This window comes from Colias philodice, chromosome 31 (genome assembly GCF_061535455.1).
Source record: "Colias philodice isolate Cphi_HAF_F1 chromosome 31, ilColPhil1 Martin Lab GWU primary, whole genome shotgun sequence".
In the NCBI taxonomy this organism is placed as follows: Eukaryota; Metazoa; Arthropoda; class Insecta; order Lepidoptera; family Pieridae; genus Colias; species Colias philodice.
In genome coordinates, this window is record NC_143116.1 from 1788519 (window position 1) to 1810557 (window position 22039).

The 22039-nt window shown below is 34.4% G+C and overlaps 2 protein-coding genes and 1 long non-coding RNA gene across 4 annotated transcripts in view; all 3 read left to right on the forward strand.

The window, feature by feature from the left end:
• Positions 1 to 22039, forward strand: part of LOC149475068 (uncharacterized) — an 87342-nt gene that overhangs the window by 55734 nt on the left and 9569 nt on the right. The window lies entirely within an intron of this gene.
• Positions 313 to 21307, forward strand: LOC149475071 (uncharacterized). 2 transcript variants are annotated; one of them, XR_016318122.1, is made up of 12 exons: positions 313 to 385; positions 418 to 488; positions 2905 to 2958; positions 4231 to 5486; positions 5943 to 6178; positions 14519 to 14918; positions 15574 to 15779; positions 16171 to 16656; positions 17138 to 17779; positions 18027 to 18485; positions 18971 to 19542; positions 19975 to 20521. XR_016318122.1 is itself a non-coding variant. In XM_089713811.1 (12 exons), the coding sequence occupies exons 3-11, from the start codon at positions 2942 to 2944 to the stop codon at positions 19142 to 19144; spliced, it is 3876 nt and encodes a 1291-aa protein (XP_089569937.1). In that variant the 5' UTR covers positions 313 to 385; positions 418 to 488; positions 2905 to 2941; the 3' UTR covers positions 19145 to 19191; positions 21130 to 21307. The 2 variants fall into 2 exon arrangements, 1 of the variants encoding a protein (XP_089569937.1); XM_089713811.1 differs by lacking the exon at positions 19975 to 20521 and adding an exon at positions 21130 to 21307 and having other exon boundaries at positions 18971 to 19191.
• On the forward strand, positions 7173 to 8568 carry LOC149475072 (uncharacterized). Its single transcript, XM_089713907.1, has one exon. It carries the CDS (start codon positions 7221 to 7223, stop codon positions 8232 to 8234), a length of 1014 nt encoding a protein of 337 aa, XP_089570033.1. The 5' UTR covers positions 7173 to 7220; the 3' UTR covers positions 8235 to 8568.

Sequence of the window (22039 nt, forward strand, 5' to 3'; positions counted from 1 at the left end):
TATTGAAAACTGGGAGATTGAAAAGAACTTATTTTTTAATGTTTAATTTGTCAATTGAAATTAATATCTTATTGAAAAAAATATACAAGTATATGCAATTGTCTATAAAGTTTATATTTACAACCGTAATAGAATTCCACTAGAATTCATTATAAAAATATTTTTTTTACTGGTAATTATTATAGCATGATATTGTTTAGTTCTGGAAAATCCCCAAAGCAGAAATTGTTTTTGAACCTAAAAATGTTGTCCATAGATATTAGATTTACTCAACTCATCTACTGTCAAATGTCAATTTGCAATCAATAAGCAAATTGCATTTGACATCACATTCGGCACTTGTTGCAATATATACAAAAACATTGTTTTGTTGAAAAAATTGATCATTCACATCTGACTAATATATAGTAATCTGTGATTCACATGATGGATCTGTGATAGTAAATGTAGTTGTTTGTGTTCTCTTTGGAAACGCGGTTTAAAAAATTGTAAGTATTATTTCTATTGCAATAATAAGCAGTTATCAAATCGGTATGAATATTGATCGCTATCAATGACGACTTAAAATACTTGTTTTTGCTATTGCATAGCTTTTATCTCAGACTTTGAGCGCGGCGACCGAATCTAAAAATTCCGTAACGAAAATACCTAACACCCCACACTCCAACCGGCACAGCAAATAGCAATGCGATGCTATGCAATAACTTTACCAACAACAACACTACAAAATTCTTTTTTTTTTTGTAAGTACTACATAAATGATATTGAGAAATAATATTGCCGCTATGAAAAATAATTTTGACATTGTAAAAGTTACAACTACCCTACAAATCTAAAAACTAGTTTCCAGAAAGTTAAACACAAATGTATTACTTTCTTCTATGATTATACAGTTTTTATAATACAAGTGAAATTTTCAAATAGAGTTTTTATTTTAATTGTGCTATATTTAATTTCAAGATGTTTATCTATGTAAGTGTTACAAAAATATACTATTTAATCTAATACATATATAAAATTCCTTTATCACTGTGTTTGAAGGTAAACTCATCAGAAATGACTTGACTGTTTCTCATGAAATTTTGTGCATATCGGGCAGGTCTCAAACTCAAAATCAAACATTTATTCAATTAGACGTCTTCTAGAAGCACCTTTGAATTGTCATAACATATTTTTAACATTTACTACTGATTCAGAAAGCATTTTCATGTTTGCCAGGACAGTTAATATTGTATTGAAAATAATTGCTTTTTTGTTGGTGTTTTTTAACCGAAAACCTACTCATATTTTAATTATTTGTCTAAGCACTCAAACAAAGTTTAAAATATCTCTACTTATTTCATGCTTTTATACTGTACCTACTAATAATTTACAACTAAAATAATAATAGTTGACTTCTTCTAGGACACCGCTATTATTTTTTACTAATTTTAAAAATTGCTCCTGTTGGCCTGCCTGATGATATGTAGCCTATAGCCTTCCTCGATAAATGGGCTATCTAACACCGAAAGAATTTTTCACATCGGACCATTAGTTCCTGAGATTAGTGCGTTCAAACAAAAAAACTTCAGCTTTATAATAGTAGTATAGATATCAAAATTTCATAAGTTCATCCTTTCCTTAATTCCCATGTCATAGGTTGTTATCAAATGTATCATACAAAGCAGTTTTTTGTGTCTGGGAGAGACATATTTGATCTATTTAGTATTTTTCACTGTGGTGAAGCATCTCATTCCAAAGGGTCAAAGTATGCTTATTATTTATATTATTTTTAAGTACATACATAGAACATTGACATAATTAAATACATTTTGTTATGTATTGATTAATCCGTCAGTCCTCGGATCACAGACACAATAGAAAATCTATTGTGTCTCGGCCAGATCGGGCCGCTCGGTGGTCAATGGGTTAAATTGTATTTGTAAAAATGATATTTATATAGTATGAAATTGACATTCGACTGACCGATTGGCTTGGTTGGTAGTGGCCCTGCGTTCCTAGCCAGAGGTCGTGGGTTCGATTCCCACCCGGAGCCAATATTTGTGTGATGAACATAGATGTTTGCTCTATGTCTGGGTGTTAATTATCTTTATAAGTATTTATTTAAAAATTATACATGTATGTTTATCAGCTATTTGGTTTCCATAACACTAGCGAAAGCTTAGTATGGGATGAGATTGTGCCGTGTGTGAAAATTGTCCTGAAATATTTATTTATTATTATATTTATCTCATTCCAAAGGGCATTTGACCGAAGGGTCAAAGTATGCTGTATTATTATTTTTAAGTACATACATAGTACATTGACGTTATTAAATACATTTTGTTATGTATTGATTATATTGTATTTGTAAAAATAATCAAATCAAATCAAATAATTTATTGCATACTAATACATTTTATATATTAGAAACCTTATGCAGGTATTGCAATACAATATTATATTTAAATTACATTAATATTGTCACATACATTTCAATTTTCTAATACACACTTGACAAATTAACCATAATCTTCTTATATATATAAAATTCTCGTGTCACAATGTTAGTCTGCATACTCCTCCGAAACGGGTGGACCGATTCTCATGAAATTTTCTGTGCATATCGGGTAAGTCTGAGAATCGGCCAACATCTATTTTTCATATGTACCACGGGCGAAGCCGGGGCGGACCGCTAGTAATAATATACAATTTAGATATGTCCGGGATTATTACATTATTATTACATTATAAAATATATTCGTAGATAACTTATTTATGTAGTATGAAATCGATATTCTATTGTAAACTTTTGCATGCAAATCAATTGGCGAATTTTGATGAACAATGAATTATGTAGGTACCATCTTTAAATCTTCCACATTTCTTGAAAAATTTAATTTTCATTTATTTATCTTATTTCAGATACTGATCCACCTCCTCTTAACATTACCTGCACACAATGGGACTCTTGTTAACGTAAGTACTGAAGCGCTATGAAGACTATCAAATACTAAGATCAAATAAATAGCGTCATCAAGCATGACGTCATTATACAAAGTAATATGTATGTTAAATTTTTTTTTACTTTCCGCGCGCAGATTCGCCCGCTTTTTCAAAGAAAACCCGCATAGTTTCCGTTCCTATGGTCAGCTACCTACATACCGAATTTCATTGTAATCGGTTCAGTAGTTTTAACGTGAAAGAATAACAAACATCAAAGCATCATCTTCACAAACTTGATCATTTATAATATTAGTGGAACTAGCATACCACGCACGGATTCGCCCGCTTTGTAGAAATATTATAAACTAGGTTTCCGCCCGCGGCTTCGCCCGCGCAGTCAAAGAAAAACCCGCATAGTTCCCGTTCCTGTGGGATTTCCGGGATTGCGTCATTTTCCCAGGATAAAAAGTAGCCTATGTCCTTTCTCGGGTATCAAAATAACTCCATACCAAATTTCATGAAAATTGGTTCAGTAGTTTAGGCGTGATTGAGTAACAGACAGACAGACAGAGTTACTTTCGCATTTATAATATTAGTATGGATATTATAAAGCTGAAGAGTTTGTTTGTTTGCTTGAACGCGCTAATCTCGGGAACTACTGGTCCGATTTGAAAAATTCTTTCGGTGTTAGATAGTCCATTTATCGAGGACGGTTATAGGCTATATATCATCACGCTACGACCAACAGGAGTCGAGCCACGGGGGTGAAACCGCGCGGAGCAGCTAGTCATAAATATAAGAGTACCTGCATTTCCTAGTAATTTATATTTTTTTTAAATATTCCCCACTCGTGGTAGCTCTTTTTCTTTTATTAATGTATGTCTCAATACAATATTAATTACCTAATGATTGTTTAATAACATTATTGTTTTTTAACAGCGATAAAAATAATGAATCAAGGTTAATTAAGCTTAATTAGTTAATATTATTACGTTATTATTGATATAAGAATCGAAAGATTTACAAAGCGAAGCAACATAAACACAAACAAACTCAAACATTTATTTATTCAATTAGACTTCTTCTAGAAGCACTTTTGAAACGTCATTAAGCAACATAGACTGTAGAAGTCGAAAATTTAATAAAAGCAGCCATTTTTGAAGACCACGTTTATTTTTTTGAAAATAAAATAGTTTTATAATTCGAATTCAAAAATATCAAGTGTTTTTCATAGAAAAAAACAACAGAGACCCAGGCATAAAGTTAAGTTTTTCTAATGTCATACCGATGCTTTTTATATTTCAGAACAGAGAAGGAAAAACCAATTGAAATGGCTGAAGAAGCAGCTGATTCAAACTCAGAAATGAATTTGGATAACACGATACCTCATACCTCCCATGAAAATTACCAGTTATCCGAACCAAATACTTCCCAAATAATGTTGACACGAAGAATAACGCTAGAAAATGAACGCAGCGATGATATACAAAGAGAAAGTCTCTCACCAGTGAATGAATACGTACAACGAACACGTGTTTTCAAAAGATCCGCTGATAAGAAACAGAAAATCAAATTGGTAAATGAAATTAACAGAGACAATCCTAGCACAATGGAAACAGACGAAGAAGAGATAAATAGAAATGCGGAAACAAATATACATGAAACAGATAGTAACGAAACTAGCATACGAGATACAGAGGAAAATATTACATTTTTAACAGCAATCAACATAGAAAACACAGCTAGAAATGAGCCGTGGGTCCTAGAAGCAGATAGTGGGAATGCTTCGCTAAAGGAATATAACGCACAAGAAACAGATAATAATTCTGTTAATGAAAATAACATACAAGTAATAGATGGTGATAATCCTTCTGCAAACGAAACTAAAACACAAAAAACAGATAATGATTCCGCGAATGAAAATAACACACGAGAAATAGATTCGCTAAATGAAAATAATACAGAAGATATAGATAGTGATAATGCTTCTTTCAATGAAAATAACACAGAAGAAACAGATGGCAATAAATCTTCTGTAAATGAAGTTAACACACAAGAAACATATAGTTACTCAGATTCGCTAAATGAAATTAACACACAAACGTATAGAAATAAGTCTTACGTAAACGAAATAAATGAACAAGACACAGATAGTGCTAATGTATCTGTAAATGAAACTAACATACAAGAAACAAACGAGCCAAGTATAACGGAAGATTACGTAACAGAAATAAACGAGCCTTCTATAACGGAAGATTACGTAACAGAAATAGGCGAGCCATTTATAACGGAAGTTTACGTTCAAGAAATAAACGAAAAAAATACTTTCGAAATCGAAATGAATGAACTAGACGCATATATTAATAGTCATTGCGAAGACGAAATTGATAGTCCATTTATTATTAATAGTAATGTGTTGACGAATCCATGCAGTTTCCAACCAAATAAGACCATTGTGAAAGTGAATGATGATAGTTTTATCGAAGAAGAGGATTATGGAGAAGAACTGGTGCACTTTGAGCTTGTTATAGAATTATTATATCCTAATAGCGATGATGAAGGTATGTTTTTTTATATCCGTACTATTCATTTCAATTATTTGGCACTAATACAAAAATGTAGCAAAGAAAAAAAAGTATTCAGAAGTGAAACTTCTTTGCCAAGATACCAAAATCAAAGTCTTACTCCTTTACGGTATTGCCATGATGCGACCTTGAAATTTTACTCTCAACGCCCCTAAAGAAGTTTCACTTCAAAAACCGCATCAAAATCCATTGCGTAGTTTTAAAGATAAGCATACATATATTATCTTACTAGCGGTCCGCCCCGGCTTCGTCCGTGGTACATATTTCGCAATAAAAAGTAGCCTATGTCCTTTCTCCGGTATCAAAATATATCCATACCAAATTTCATGTAAATTGGTTCAGTAGTTTAGGCGTGATTGAGTAACAGACAGACAGACAGAGTTACTTTCGCATTTATATAATATGGATGTAGTGATAATGTTAATATTTCAGATTCAGAAGAACCGTTCCTCGTAATGAAGAAAACTAAGCAAGGACTCATTTTCAATTCCACAATAATGCTATCCGAATACCAATGGAACACAATTATTATTTCTAACGGCGTGCATTGGTGCTGTGTTTGTTCCCAACCAGTCGCACCTTTGGAACATTTGAGGAACTTCATTCATATACGAAATTTAGAGGGAAATCAGCCGATTAGGAAATTTGGCATGAGCATCACGCGTAAGGTAAGTTTTGCTGGGAGATTTGAAGCCGCGAATAATCTATACTAATATTATAAAGCTGAAGAGTTTGTTTGTTTGAACGCGCTAATCTCAGGAACTACTGGTCCGATTTGAAAAATTCTTTCAATGTTAGATAGCCCATTTATCGAGGAAGGCTATAGGCTATACAGGGTGTAATCGTTAAGTGTGCACAGGCGATTTTTCCGTAAGTATTACAGATTATAAAAAAAAAAAAAAGATAACAAAAAACTTTAAACTGATATCGAAAGTACTTAACCTAATGAGTAAAATGGCGGTAATAAATTTTTAAAAATAAATCGAGAAATATCAAAAAAATTATCTTTAAACCCTCCCATACATTAAGTATGAAATATGAATATCCCATATGTAACATTTAATGAAAGATTTTAGCTTTCTTTTTCTTTTTTGGTTTTCTGCTTCAATTACTTCGCAAATTTGAAGTGGCATTTTCCACGCTTTTTCCGGACATTTTCACGCATTTTCCGGATATTTTCCGGACATTTTCACGCATTTTCCGGATATTTTCCGGACATTTTCACGCATTTTCCGGATATTTTCCAGGGATTTTCCAGGCATTTTCCACGGTTTTTCCGGAATTTTCCACGCATTTTCCGGATATTTTCCAGACATTTTCCAGGTATTTTCCGGTTATTTTCCGGATATTTTCCAGACATTTTCCAGGCATTTTCCGGACATTTTCACGCATTTTCCGGATATTTTCCGGACATTATAACGGTTCTGACGTTTGGTGTGACAGTTTGTTTGAATCAGTTTAAATTCCATAAAAATAGTTAATCACGATAGATCTGTGTAAAAAGTGCTAAACTAAGTAGATTTACCGTGTTCCTACTACATATAGTGTTATCCACAGTGCTTGAACAGGATTCAGTGTGAAAAAAACGTAAACAAAATAACAGCTGATGATCAGCTGTTTCAAAAGTACCCTCTGAAGTGACTCTTTACGCCTTACGTGCCATCTAGTGATACTTCATTGAAACATTATTGTTGTACAATCAAGTTTGAAATGGCTAACAAGTGCACTAATTGTGGTAAATTCTTTGCTACGTCAGATGGCGCTAAGTGCATTAAATGTAATGTAACATATCACAAGCAATGTAATAACTTAAGCCCAGACGCGCGCCATAATCCGAAATGGACATGTAAAATATGCAAAGGAAAAACGACAACTAAAATAACTGCAGATACACGCATTCCAGACGAGGAAAGTGACGTATTTGTGGATGTAGACACAGCTCATTCTGATACTCCTTTGCTGGCTCAGGAAATAAAACTGCTTCGCACGGAATTATCATCTTTTAGATCGGAGATGTCTAGGCTGTCTTCACTTGTATCAGAATTTGGTACAAAGTTAAGTTGTATAGAGGAGCGGGTGACCAAGCTCGAGGCCGCCTCCTGTGCAGAAAGCAGTATAAATATTTCTCAACAAAATAAAGAGATCAATGACACGATAAACGTTTTAAAAAATCGGCTCAATGAGTCTGAACAAGAAAAACTATTAAACGATGTTGAAATAACAGGAGTGACAGAAAATAGTGGGGAAAATCTTTTGCATATCGTGATTACTTTAGCGCAAAAAATAGGCTTAACGTTAGATGAGCGCGATATAGTAAATGTTCAACGTCGGGGCCTGCGTCGGGCGGCAGGGAGCGCGGGCGCGGGCGGCGCGGGCGGCACGAGCGGCGCGGCGGACGGGGCGAGCGCGCGGCCGCGGCCCATAGTCGTGCGCCTCACGCGGCGACATCTGCGCGACGAGCTGCTGCACGCGGCGCGCGTGCGGCGCGGCGCAGACACCAGCGGCACGGGGGTGGGAGGGGAGCCGCGGAGATTTTATATTAATGAACACCTCACTCATGCAAACCGTAACTTGTTTTACGCAACGCGCGAGCTATTAGGGCGCACAAAGCAATGGCGATTTGTTTGGACGCGCGGAGGACGAATTTTTGCTAGGCTAAATCAAACCTCTAGGCTCATAAGTATACGCTCACAGGAGGACCTGGATAAGGTTTTTTCCTCATAAACATATTTGATCATTGCGTATCTTATTTAATTGTATATGTAAAAAATATTCACATTAATAAATTCATCTTAGATATACGCCTGTCAATATTAAGTTATACATTTTTTGTTTATAATCATGTATTCTCGCGGATATTAAATTGTATTTGTATTTATATCTTTGAAAACACTAAGAAGCTAAACCAAATTGAAAGTTTTTTGTTCAATGTTAATTTATCGTGTTATCAACTGAAATCATTCTGTGTATTTTTTCACTCAAAGATACTGTGTGGTAATTTAATAGTAATAATGTCTGCTTATCAAACACTGTTATTTAAATATTGCAGCTGCATCAAAATGGGCTATCCTAATAATAATCTGTTGCTATTATCGTATAATTTAATAAGTATTTACTTCTTTTACTTCCATATGATTTTTGTTGATTTTCTACTAGAGTTATTAATTAATAATTTGATTGAAATCTTAGATGCTGGGTTTTTCTGTTTTACTTACTTTCATTTTAATATATGTATTACATGTTATTTGCTATTATTATTTTTTTATATAGTGTATAGTTTATTTTCTTTATGTTATGATTTATATTTATCACTTTACAAATGATGGGTTGTTGCAAAAATAAATTAAAACTTGGTTTTCTCAATCCTGGCTCGCTAGGGAACAAGCACGACGAATTTATTATTGCTATGGAAAACCACTGTGTCGATATAATGGCTATCAATGAGACGTGGCTGCGTCCGGGGGAAGAAGGACGCGCACCGACTGTCCCTGGATACAAGCTACGTCACGTGCCTCGCCCGAGCTGTGTCCGCTCCCGTGGTGGCGGGGTTGGCTTTTACATAAAGAGTGGCCTAACTGTACGTACTTTGACCCATCCGGCGTCAGCTGTTGAACAAATGTGGCTTAAAGTCACGGTCCGAGGTAAGGTGTTGGTAATCGGAACGGCATATCGCCCTCCCTGGATGGATACTGATATATTCTTTGGTGCTTTGGCAGACTCGTTGGGCTCTTTTTTATGGAGTGATCATATTGTTTTATTGGGTGACTTTAACATTAATTTGCTAAATAGGAATCATCCCAATTCTAATAAATTTAACAACTTTCTAAGTGTGCATGGTTTAAAGCAACTCGTAGCTGAGCCTACTCACTTTACTTCTAACTCCGAAACTCTCATCGATGTTATTTGTGCAAATACTTCTATCTCGCAAATAAAAGTGGATTATATAGTTACTCTCAGCAGCCATGCTTTTATATCTTGTGTTTTAAATATTAAGAAAGATAAGCCTAAACTACGGAAATTTATGTGCAGACCACTAAAAGATATAGATACAGATGCTTTTAAAAATTCTTTAAACAATATTAACTGGGACAATATAATAGGTATGAGTGACGTTAATGATATGGTGACCACTTTAACACATTATATAATATCTTTATTCGACTTTTACGCACCTATGAAAACGCAAATTATCAAAGATAGACAATACCCGTGGATAACGTATAACATGAAGCTAATTATGAAACGCTGCAACGAAGCGCATATAAGAGCTCGCAAGACTAAACTTGATTCACATAAGGAGTACTATAAAGAGTTAAAAAAATAAGTTGAAACTGCTCTAGAGTCCGAAAAGCGCGCGTACTTTAATACCTTTATAAATTCCAATATTAAAAGACCACGAGAGATGTGGAAGAACATTAAAAGTCAAGTTCAGCTAACGTCAAGAAAAGATGGCTTACTATCACCTCATTTAAGCGATCCTGATAAGATAAACGCGCACTTCCTTAATATTCCCGGGATTAATCAACTATCTTTATCTACTCTTTCATTCTACGAGTTTCACCGTTACAGTGATAGCACTTTTGAACTGCGGACTGTCAATGAGACAACGGTACTGAAGGCGATTAACGAATTAAAATCCCAGGCGGTTGGTATTGACGGCATCTCCCTTGACATGCTTCTCCTTACAATTTCAAAAACATTGCCCATACTAACACACATCGTTAATACATCGATCCGTACACACATCTTTCCTGATCTATGGCGCCATGCCATAGTATGCCCAATCCCAAAGAAAGAAAACCCGGATGATTTCAAAGATCTACGCCCCATCAGTATACTTCCCTGCATGTCCAAAATCCTAGAAAAAATTGTGCACAACCAGCTCATGGAGTTCTTGGAGTCAAATAACATCCTTCCTGACCGACAATCTGGTTTCCGAAAACACAGAAGCACTTCAACTGCATTGATGGACGTTGTTGATGACATTTTGGGAGCACAAGATAGAGGAATGGCTACGGTTCTTTTGCTTCTCGATTACACTCGCGCATTTGATACTATAAATACCGATTTATTGCTGTCAAAACTAGCATACTATGGATTAAGTACAAATGCTGTGAAATGGTTTAACAGTTACCTCAGTGGTAGAACTCAAAAGGTTTCGGTCGCAAAGGAAGATGGCAGTAAACGCTTTTCGGACTGCAAAAGTATATCGAGGGGTGTTCCCCAGGGATCAATATTGGGACCTCTATTATTTATCCTGTACAGTGCCGATGTAGTGTCACGCATAAAACATTGCAATTACCAGATGTATGCTGACGATATGCAACTAAACATATCTTGCTATCCTAATGAGACACAAAATGCCATAAACCAAATTAATTCTGATTTAAATAGTGTATTTACATGGTCCGTAGGTAATTCTTTATTTTTAAATTTATCGAAAACCAAATTTATGCTTCTAGGAAGCCCTAAGATGGTAAAAGCGATTGAGCAATTTGATCCCAAAATAGTAGTTGATAATAATTTAATCGAGCGTGTACACGAGGCAAGGAATTTAGGCTTATTATTTGACGAGAATTTGAGATTCGAAAAACATATTAATAATACCATTTCTAATTCTTTTTATAGGTTAAAAATTTTGTATAAAATAAGAAAATATATAAATTTAAATTTACGTATCCGTCTATGTGATTCTCTTGTATTGTCGAAATTTAACTTTTCGGATACTGTATATGGCCCTAGACTGCTTAGCCGTACTAGAACAGCAATACAACGCGTCCAGAATGCCTGCGCACGATATTGCTGGAACGTTCCACCTAGAAGCCACATCAGTCCCTATCTTAAAGACGCCAATATTTTAAATATGGATGGACGTAGGAAATTGCATTTTGCTACTTTGTTATTTGGTTTAATGCACAAAAAAATACCATTATATCTATATAAAAAATTAGCTTGGTTAGGTCAACGAAGCGACCTAAAATACAAAACCAGATTTGCCAGCATAAAACTATCAATACCCATGCACTACACTGCATCATTTAGAGGCGGTTTCACATACAGCGCCACTAAGTGCTGGAACAACCTTCCACCACCCCTGTCTGAAGTAAAAAGTATTACAAACTTTCGATTTAAATATAAAAAACATTTATTAAATACGCTGTACCAGCCTTAGTGCCGTTGATGTGTCCCGCTGTATGTGTATGGGTATCTCTATTCTCTTCGTATATAATATCATACTTCTTATTGTAGTTATTTATTATTCTTAATTTATTATTTTTTCTATACATATATATTTTTATAACACATATATTTCTTATATTATATAAGTAGTAAGTACAAATATTTTATAAATATATACATATCTCACACTTATCACTATTTCATCATATATAGTTATATATTATCTAGTTATTTAAAAAAAAAAAGCTGTAACTCCAACCGTCGCAACCGATAGGGGCTCCTGAAAATCAGTGCTGTTAGTGTTCCTATGGGGGCACTACAGCTTATAACTGAGTAGTCCCTTTTGATGATGGACATTACCACACAGTTCTTTGTTGTTGTTTTTAGTTATATTTTTTTTTTTTTTTATTTTTTAAGTTTAGTTATAAGGTTTTTTTATATTATTCTATTTGTTATGTTTTAAGTCTGTAAGTTTTATTAGTTTTTAAGTTTTATTGGTTTTTTGTTTTCTTTTTTAAATATGTTTGTTTTTTGTATCTGTGTGGTGTGTTTTGTTGTCAATAAATGTTTTTATTATTATTATGTTTCTCTTCTCCATAATACTCGGGTACCACCAGAAGGACGGTACCCGGATCTTTGGAAGGCTTACGTGGGGACACGGATCCAACACGCAGAGGCCCTTTCGAGACTTTTAATGTGTTGTGGGACACCAGCCGCAGCCTGCCCATGACTGCACTATAGAGATACAGCCCTAGGCAGTCCGCGGCCGATGTAGGACTATTTCAGGGTATGGAAATTTAATAATTGGGCTATGGATTGGGATGCTAAATGGACTGGTACTGGGGACTATGGGAAACTATGGCACCTGCCTTTCTACTAAAAGAAAGTAAAAATATGTTGGCAGGTGGTGACTCGCCCTCTCACTGTATGGGCCCCCGAAATAAGTCGCTGCAATAGTGCGACAAGGGGGCAACATATTGTGAGCAGCTAAGGGTGGAGAGGCGTCCCTGGACTTTAAACTACGATCACGCGCTCCCTGAGGGTCCAGCATCACGTGCCCACTCGCCACTTACGCTTCGCATCCACCCTTCGAGCTAAAAGCTCTCGCGACTCCACTCTGGCCGGCCGGTTAAGGCAAGCCAGAGGTGGGGGTCCTGTCCTCGTCAGGCTTCACTCCGACCGGCCGGTGAAGGCGAGCCGGAGATGAAGACAGGGGCCTCCCCCGGGAGCACTCGGTTCCCGCGGGGTCGCTACTCCCCGACACCCCGCCACAAGGTGTCCTGCGGGTTGACTGATTGCACGGGTGGAATATCTATTGTCAAGTAAACAATAGATATTCCAACCGTGGGCGATGGGGTCGTCACGTCCCTACGCCCTTATTATTATTATTATTACATTTTCACGCATTTTCCGGATATTTTCCAGGGATTTTCCAGGGATTTTCCACGGTTTTTCCGGAATTTTCCACGAATTTTCCGGATATTTTCCAGACATTTTCCAGGCATTTTCCGGATATTTTCCGGACATTTTCACGCATTTTCCGGATATTTTCCGGACATTTTCCGGATATTTTCCGGACATTTTCACGCATTTTCCGGATATTTTCCAGGGATTTTCCAGGCATTTTCCACGGTTTTTCCGGAATTTTCCACGCATTTTCCGGATATTTTCCAGACATTTTCCAGGTATTTTCCGGACATTTTCACGCATTTTCATGATATTTTCCGGACATTTTCACGCATTTTCCGGACATTTTCACGCATTTTCCGGATATTTTCCGGACATTTTCACGCATTTTCCGGACATTTTCACGCATTTTCCGGATATTTCCCGGGAATTTTCCGGACATTTTCACGCATTTTCCAGGCAGTGTCCACGGGTTTTCCGGAAATTTCCACGCATTTTCCGGATATTTTCCAGACATTTCCCAGGCATTTTCCGGTTATTTTCCGGGAATTTCCACGCATTTTCCGGATATTTTCCAGACATTTACAGGCTATGTCAGGGAAATGTCCGGAAAATGCCTGGTAAATATCTGGAAAATACCCGGAAAATGCGTGAAAATATGCGTGGAAATGCCTGGAAAATCCCCGGAAAGCCTGGGAAATGACGGGAAATATACGGAAAATGTCCGGAAAATTCCCGGGAAATATCCGGAAAATGCGTGAAAATGTCCGGAAAAACGTGGAAAATGTCACTTCAAATTTGCGAAGTAATTAAAGCAGAAAACCAAAAAAAGAAAAAGAAAGCTAAAATCTTTCATATTAAATGTATATGGGATATTCATATTTCATACTTAATGTATGGGAGGGTTTAAAGATAATTTTTTTGATATTTCTCGATTTATTTTTAAAAATTTATTACCGCCATTTTACTCATTAGGTTAAGTACTTTCGATATCAGTTTAAAGTTTTTTGTTATCTGTAATACTTACGGAAAAATCGCCTGTGCACACTTAACGATTACACCCTGTATATCATCACGCTAAGTCCAACAGGAGTGGAGCACTGCGGGTAAAAACGCAGTAATTCATATTACATTAACTTATGAAAGATTTTCTAAAGTAGCTTATGTTTCGTGTAACTATTTTCTGCTTTCAAAAAAGGAGCAGGTTCTTTATACGGCTGTTTAGGGTTTATTACCTCAGATCTTCTTTTTAATTCTAATGAATCTTTTTTTTTTATTTTTTAAATCTAGTTTGATTCTGGTTTACGTTTCTATAAAAAATGCATTATTTTAAAATTATACTTCGATTTTGCACTCTCTATAAGTGCGCAAAATATCATGTTTTTAACATGCGTTACATAAAGTTAATCTATAAATTGCAGATCAAAAAGCAATACCACTGTGCTGTTTGCAACGAACTATTCACACTAACTTCAGATGACCATTATACCAGCGAAAGCCATAAAGACAACCTTGACTACGCAATCATTAGAGGAATAGATAATGATGACGTCACCCGTTATAGTCTTGTCAATGACGTCACGAATACAGACTATGAAACCGACGTGGAAGATATGGATTTTGATAGATATATCGACAGTCTTAGAAAGGCTAAAGTGAAACGGAATATTATAAGGAATAAACAAAATAACGGAAACGTTACTAGTGATAACCGAAATAACGAAAGCGGGGATACCGGTATTGAAAATCGTTTGACAGTTAGTGGTGACTCATATGCGGCGGTGGCTAAGAAAACGGCGAATAATGTTCCACAATTCGTATGTAAGTATTAAGTATTAACATGCACATGTAATGTAGTACTAGCTTTCCGCTCGCAGCTTCGCCCGCTCTATAAAAAAAAACCCGCATTGTTCCCGTTCCCGTGGGATTTCTGGGATAAAACCCATCCTATGTGTTAATCCAAGTTACTCCCTATTTGTGTGCTAAATTTCATTGTAATCGGTTCAGTAGTATTTGCGTGGAGTAACAAACATACGTACTTACAAATACTACATCTATCCTAACAAAATTTTTCGCGTTTATGATATTAGTAGGATACACATAAACTAAGGTAGAAGCGGCATTCGCGTAAAAACGTTCCGTCTGAAGTCAGCTAATTAGCCGGGTTCCATTTAGTCAGTTACGTTGCTAACTCTTTTCGACTAATGGTTTAAAGGTATCTTTGTCTCACTATGGAGTACGTGAATGTGCCGTGTGAAAATTATCCCGAATTATTTATATTATTTTATCACGCAATATATTTTCACACCATTTTATTAGCTTAACTTGTGTATGTTTGTATTAATTAACCGACTCCTTTTAACTAGATTTTTACTTGAAACGAATTTAATTGTTTAAGAAAGAAGTTTCACTTCTGACACGTGTGCCCGTCACCCTTTTTTATATTAGGTCTATTAATTATTATCAATTCTTACAGCTGCCACAGTGAAAGGACGTGAATACAAAATTGATTTTTACTCATGGCACATGGTATTGAATTTGAAAACGAATTTCTATTGTATGGCTTGTAAAGTACAAGGGTCGATAAATGATTTGAGGAAACACTGTTGGAGTAACGGCCATTTGTTGAGGTTGAAGTCTTGTGATATAGTTGAAAGTAGGAGAGATTATATAGTGAGGAGGGTAAGTATTTATTTAACTAGATAGTATTGCCGGATAATCGATCGTGTATCGATTTTTAATCGATTCTCCTGAGTTCATATAAATAATTTATCTAATCGATTTTGTATCGATTCTATTGATATAATAGATTATATTGATTACTATCGCTTTTTTTTAATAATGCCAATAAAATCGATTAATCCATTTTGATGAGAAAATTAAGTTAATTTTTCTTGTAATTGTCAATATTGAAAATATTACCTACAGATGAGATTAAATTTTTTATTGTTTTATTCACGTAATCAAGACTACACTCTTGATTACGTTAATTTATTATTCACCATCTTTCATCCTCATATTTATTTTTACATACTTTTTATTTAATTTTTTGTTTTTTTTTTCTCCATTTTAGGTTTGCAATAACTTTGCCCACTGTGGACATTGCAATAACTTAATATTACATAGCAACATAAAAAATCATATAGAAAAAATTCTTACAAAACCTCACGAAAATGAAATAGAAAACAATACAAATAACGAAAATAGCTCTTTGCAAGAACTCCCATCAAATTCTAACGAGAATAAGCATAACGGTAACGATAATGCCAACAAAACAGATACTCCCGTACAAAATGTCGTTACACACATAAATAACGGTGTACATACCGGTATCATACCTGATAACGATATCATAGTGCAACTATTCGGTTACCGCATGAAAATACCGGTATTGTCGTATAACCTGGTATTTGTGTCGCAAATCGGATATTTTTGCTGTGTATGTCGTATGACGGTAGCGGGAAACCTAATAACACAGCATTTAATTGATTATAGACATGTGTATATGTTACAAATGAATCCGTTTCTCATTGAGTTTGGAGTGAACTTGTTTCGATTAGTAAGTTTTTGTTTTTTAATTTTTTTCACAAAAAATATTTACACTGCTTAAACCATCATATTTCGAGCTTTATGCAGCGAGTTTATTTCATTCTTACTCTTTATTATGATTTATTTTTCTTTTAAAGAACTCTATTTTTTTTATGAAATAAACTCCCTATTTATATTAACACTCGCTATTTATATCAACAACAGGCATTTAAAATTCGTTAAAGCGCCTTTAATATCTAAGTATACTAATATTATAATATTTTTTACTATTATAAAGCTGAAGAGTTTGTTTCTCTGAACGCGCTAATTTCGTAAACTACTGGTACCGATTGGAAAAATGATTTCGGTGTTAGCTAGCCCATTTATTTATTTATAGGCTATATATCATCACGCTAAGCGGAGCGGAGCAATGCGGGGCATAGCTAGTTACTTAATATTCACATAAAATCGAACGTAAATATTTATTTCTAACTAATTTGAAATTTCTTCAGGTACCAGACGGTATGCATTGTACCATATGCAATACTTTAATACCTTTAACGAAATGGAATCTGAACAACCACATTCAAGAAAGAATGCATGTATCATTATTGAATAAAGCACTCAATATTAACTTTGCGATCCAATCAAATATACAAAAAGTATTTCCACTCATCAAAAGTAATGCATCAAAAGCCACATCGAAGCTTGAATTGAATCATAAGTTTGAAGTAAAAGAAAACGAATTAAAGAATAATGAAAATGAAGGTGTACTGTTGAAGGACTCAACCATCCAACGATCATTGATAAACAATGAATCGCATGGAATTGATGCAAATGAATCGAATGAAATTGATATAAATCAGCCTAAATTGAACGATTCAAGCAGTTCGAATGAACTTTATTTAGATTCGAGTCAAATGGAAGATTTTGAAGATGAAGAAAATGTTATTTTGGCTTTGAAAAATCATAATATAACAGCGTCCATAACGGCATTTCACAGTTTAGTTGGAATGGGTGATGGAAGGAGGTTTTGCTTTGTTTGCTCAATGGATGTTTTTGATATGAAGAGCCATGTTAATAGCGTGAAACATGTTAGAAATATGAATGACTGTAAATATTTGGATGAGTATAGCAAGAATTTGATTCGACAGGTTAGGAATTTTGTACAAGTAGATTATTTATTTATTATTAGATAGAGTAATTGTTTTTGAAGTGAAACTTCTTTAGGCGCGTTGAGAGTAAAATTTCAAGGACGCGTCATGGTAATACCGTTAGTTCATGGAGTAGGACGACGATTTTGGTATCTTTGAATCGTCAAAGAAGTTTCACTTCTGACACGTGTGCTCGGCAGAGGCTCTTTTTTAGTTTTTTTTTTATCTATTATCATGTTAATTTCAGAACTCAACAGGCTATCACTGCACAATATGCAATGTTCTAGTAACAAAGAAAAATTTGAAGAACCATTTAAACTGGTCAATCCACGTCGAGAGCGATTCGTTCAAAACAAAACAATCGGACGCCATCTTAAAAAGGCATAAAGTCGAAACAACCAAAGAAGTCGCATACACGTACAAAGAAGTTAAAGTGAAAATTCTATTCCACTTCGAATATCAAAACAGCAAAGTGACAGCGAAAACCGCGCGAACGCACAAAATGGTCGCGTTCAAAAATAAAGCGTTGAAACTTCCGCGGGACTCGTGGGATGGGATCATCGGGAATAAAAATGGCCGTCGTTGTATTATCTGTCAAATTAATTTGGACGCGTGCGATCAGTTGAAACACGTGAATATGGCGTCGCATTTGGATAAATTGGAGAGGAATTTTGATGTTCACTGGCTGCCCGCTTTGATTAGGAAGGTATGTCAAATAAATTTTGTGTTTTGTTCATTTATATAAATAAAATAGTGAATAAAAATCTTCAGAAAAATTCTTCCACTAATCAAAGTCTATACGAAACATTATGTTGGTTTATACATATTTTTTTATTAATTGTAAATTTTAGCCTCCTAACTATCTCTAGATAAAAAAGTTACATGAAGTCGCTTGTTGCGACAAACAAATATGTATATCGCATTTATAATTTTTGAATGCATTAATTTACAAACTACACTTATTTAAAATAAATACTAGTAAGCTTATTAAGGACTAGCTGTGCTCTGCTCCTGTTGGTCTTAGCGAGATGATATTATAGCCGATAGCCTTCTTCGATAAATGGGCTATCTATCACTGAAATATTTTTTCAAATCGGACCAGTAGTTCCCGATATTAGCGCGTTCAAACAAACAAATTCTGCAGCTTTATTATATTAAGTATACAATAGATAATACTTAAATATTTTACAGCTCAGCGATACAGCCGTACACTGTCTGATTTGCAACACAGAAGTACCGAATCCAAGAAAAACCCTGCACACACATATCAGCGGCAAACGACATGTGAAAAACCAAGAAACCCTTGAAGTAGTGGACGTAAAGTTGATCGACAAAGATGAAGACATTTTTACACTGCATGCTTAAATTATAAAAAAAAAAGAAATGTCACTGTCACAAAATAGCGGGATATTTTTTTAGACTCAGAGGAATAAACCTATAGAGTTCTTATATTGAGACAGAACAAAATACATATTTTCTAATCTACTTACTCTTAGTCAATAACAGCATAAGTCAGATTGAGATAGCGATAGAGTATCCGCACTGTCTTCAAACGTAGCGCGCCGGCAGTCAGTTTGTTTTCCAACCAGCTGGTGGGCTCAGTGCGTCAAGTGTTTTTAACGAAATATTTAGAAAATATAAAGTTTATAGTGTTTCTTTTTATTTGTCAGTGTGCTAAAATGACTATTGTATGTTTAGCTACCGGCTATTACTAGTCGAATGGGAGTTTTGGATGAAAACAATGAAAAAATATCTTTCCATCGGTAAGTGATTTTCAGCAAATTGATAAATATTTATGTTCTAACCCTATTTGAAGGTTTTATCAAGCGCTTTTTTATAAGTTTATGTTGTAACTGTAACATTTACCCACTTTATGGGGTTGTGGAATGCAAAAGAATTAAATAATTTTTAAAAAATGTCACAATATTATCACGTTTGGCATTTTGTTTACCACCGTAGTGTTGTAACACATCTAGCGTATATTATCGATTTATGACAAAAAATCTATTTCATATTAACGTTGATTTATTTATTTTGTTTCTTATATCAGATTTATATGAAGTTGTTGTAGCAAATAATAGATGTAAATTTTCTACAGCAGGAAAATAAAAAATACCACGTGGTTGTTTTATTTGACTTATCTGTTTAGTTTGTTGTTTCTCTTTTAGATTATTAATAAATTCATTTTGTTTTAGATTTCCAGAGCTAAATAAAAAATGGATATAAAACATGAGACGTGTAGATTGGACGCCGTCGAAATTTGCTAGATTGTGTTCACTGCATTTCGAGCCTGCGTGTTATCAAGATGGATACTCTAGAAGAATTGTACAATCTTACGCTTACGTTTTTTTTTTGTTCCTTTAGATAATAAATACATTTGTGTGTGAGTGAATTTTTATTTGGAAATTTTTTTACACATTTACTTTAAATGTGTAACTATGTGAAAATTAAACGGTTGATTAAATGACAGTTCTCATAGATGAGAAACTACTATTGAAATACATACTTAATATACATGCGTTTTCAAAGAAAAACCCGCATAGTTCCCATTCCTGTGGGATTTACGGGATCAAAAGTAATTTTTCCAAATTTCATTGTAATCGGTTTAGTAGTATTCGCGTGAAAGAGTAACAAACATCCATCCTCACAAACTTTCGCTTTATTAGTAGGATGTAAGGAAAATGTTTTCTTTAAGACTGTCCTTTTATGAACTTGTTAAAATTCATGCTGACTGTGCCTTTCTCCTCAGTCCTTTAATAATAAATAAATCTCTTTATTTGCGTAATGTGTGTACAAAGACACTTTATTGATCTTTATTTTAAATTAGTTACATTTCAAGTTTTAAAATTTATTTTAAAATATACTAGCTTTCCGCCCGCGTTTTTAAAGAAAATCCCGCACAGTTCCCGTTCACGTGGGATTTCCGGTATAAAACCTATCCTATGTGTGTATGTACAAAATTTCATTGTAATCGGTTCAGCAGTGAAAGAGAAAGTTATCCATTCTCACATAATTTCGCATTTATTATATTCGTAGGATTAAACAAATAATGTATTCAACTGAAATTTATGATTAATTTTTTTTTTTTATTATTATTTATTATTTCACGAAACCGTAAATGCAAAATGCATTCACGATTTTATCGATTGAAGCACATCCCATCACTATCACCTTCTATCTATCTAAATACGTACCTATAGTAAAAATGGTGCCATGACTATGTTGAAACGTAGCTTGTAGTCTATAGCTATCTCATTCTTTCATACGACGTTTTCTTTAGATAGAGAGAAACAAATATATGTAAATTGTATACGCTCGATACAAGTACTCTATAGGTTTATTGCTCTGAGTTTTTAGATTATGGCAATGAGCGAAGACTGTCAGCGTCAAGTTAAGAAACGTCACTTTTTTGACGTGAATCTACAAAAATAATTTTAAATAATTTGAAAAAAAAAAGAAATGTCATTTAAAATGGCGGGTAGCGTCAAAATTGAGGACTTGATCTTTTATAAGTAGTTTTGAATGTATTATAAAATAATGTGTATTATGTTACTATTAGATTAATAAGTACCTACTATAACCACACTACAACTACAACAGCTTATAAATCTTGTTCTTTACTACATAGTATAAAACAAAGTCGTTTTCTCTGACCCTATGTTCCTTTGTATGCTTAAATCTTTAAAACTACGCAACGGATTTTGATGCGGTTTTTTTTAATAGATAGCGTGATTCAAAAGGAAGGTTTTAGTATATAATTTATTAGGTTATAGACAAAGCGGGCGAAGCCGCGGGTGGTAAGCTAGTGTTCTGTAAACAAATGAATTTCCAAAACTTGAACTATATTTACTAGGCATTCTTCTAATATTCATACTGTGATTTTTCTTTGTAAAACTACTGATATTTTTTATAAAACATTTTCAATTTTTTGTCTATTATCTATACCTATCTTTCTGAAACATATATTTATTCAATTACTAGATTTCCGCCCGTGGTTTCGCCCGTTTTGTCTGAAACCTAATAAATTTTGTATACTAAGACCTTCCTCTTGAATCACTATAAAAAAACTGCATCAAAAACCATTGCGTAGTTTTAAAGATTTAAGCATACATATGACATAGGGACAGAGAAAGGGACTTTGATTTATATACATAAATTGCAATTTTTTACATTATTCTTTGCATATATGGAAGGAATCGTTAATTCTAAAAAAATAATTTGAGATATTTCAGTCATTAATTTGTGCTTTAAGAAATTTTC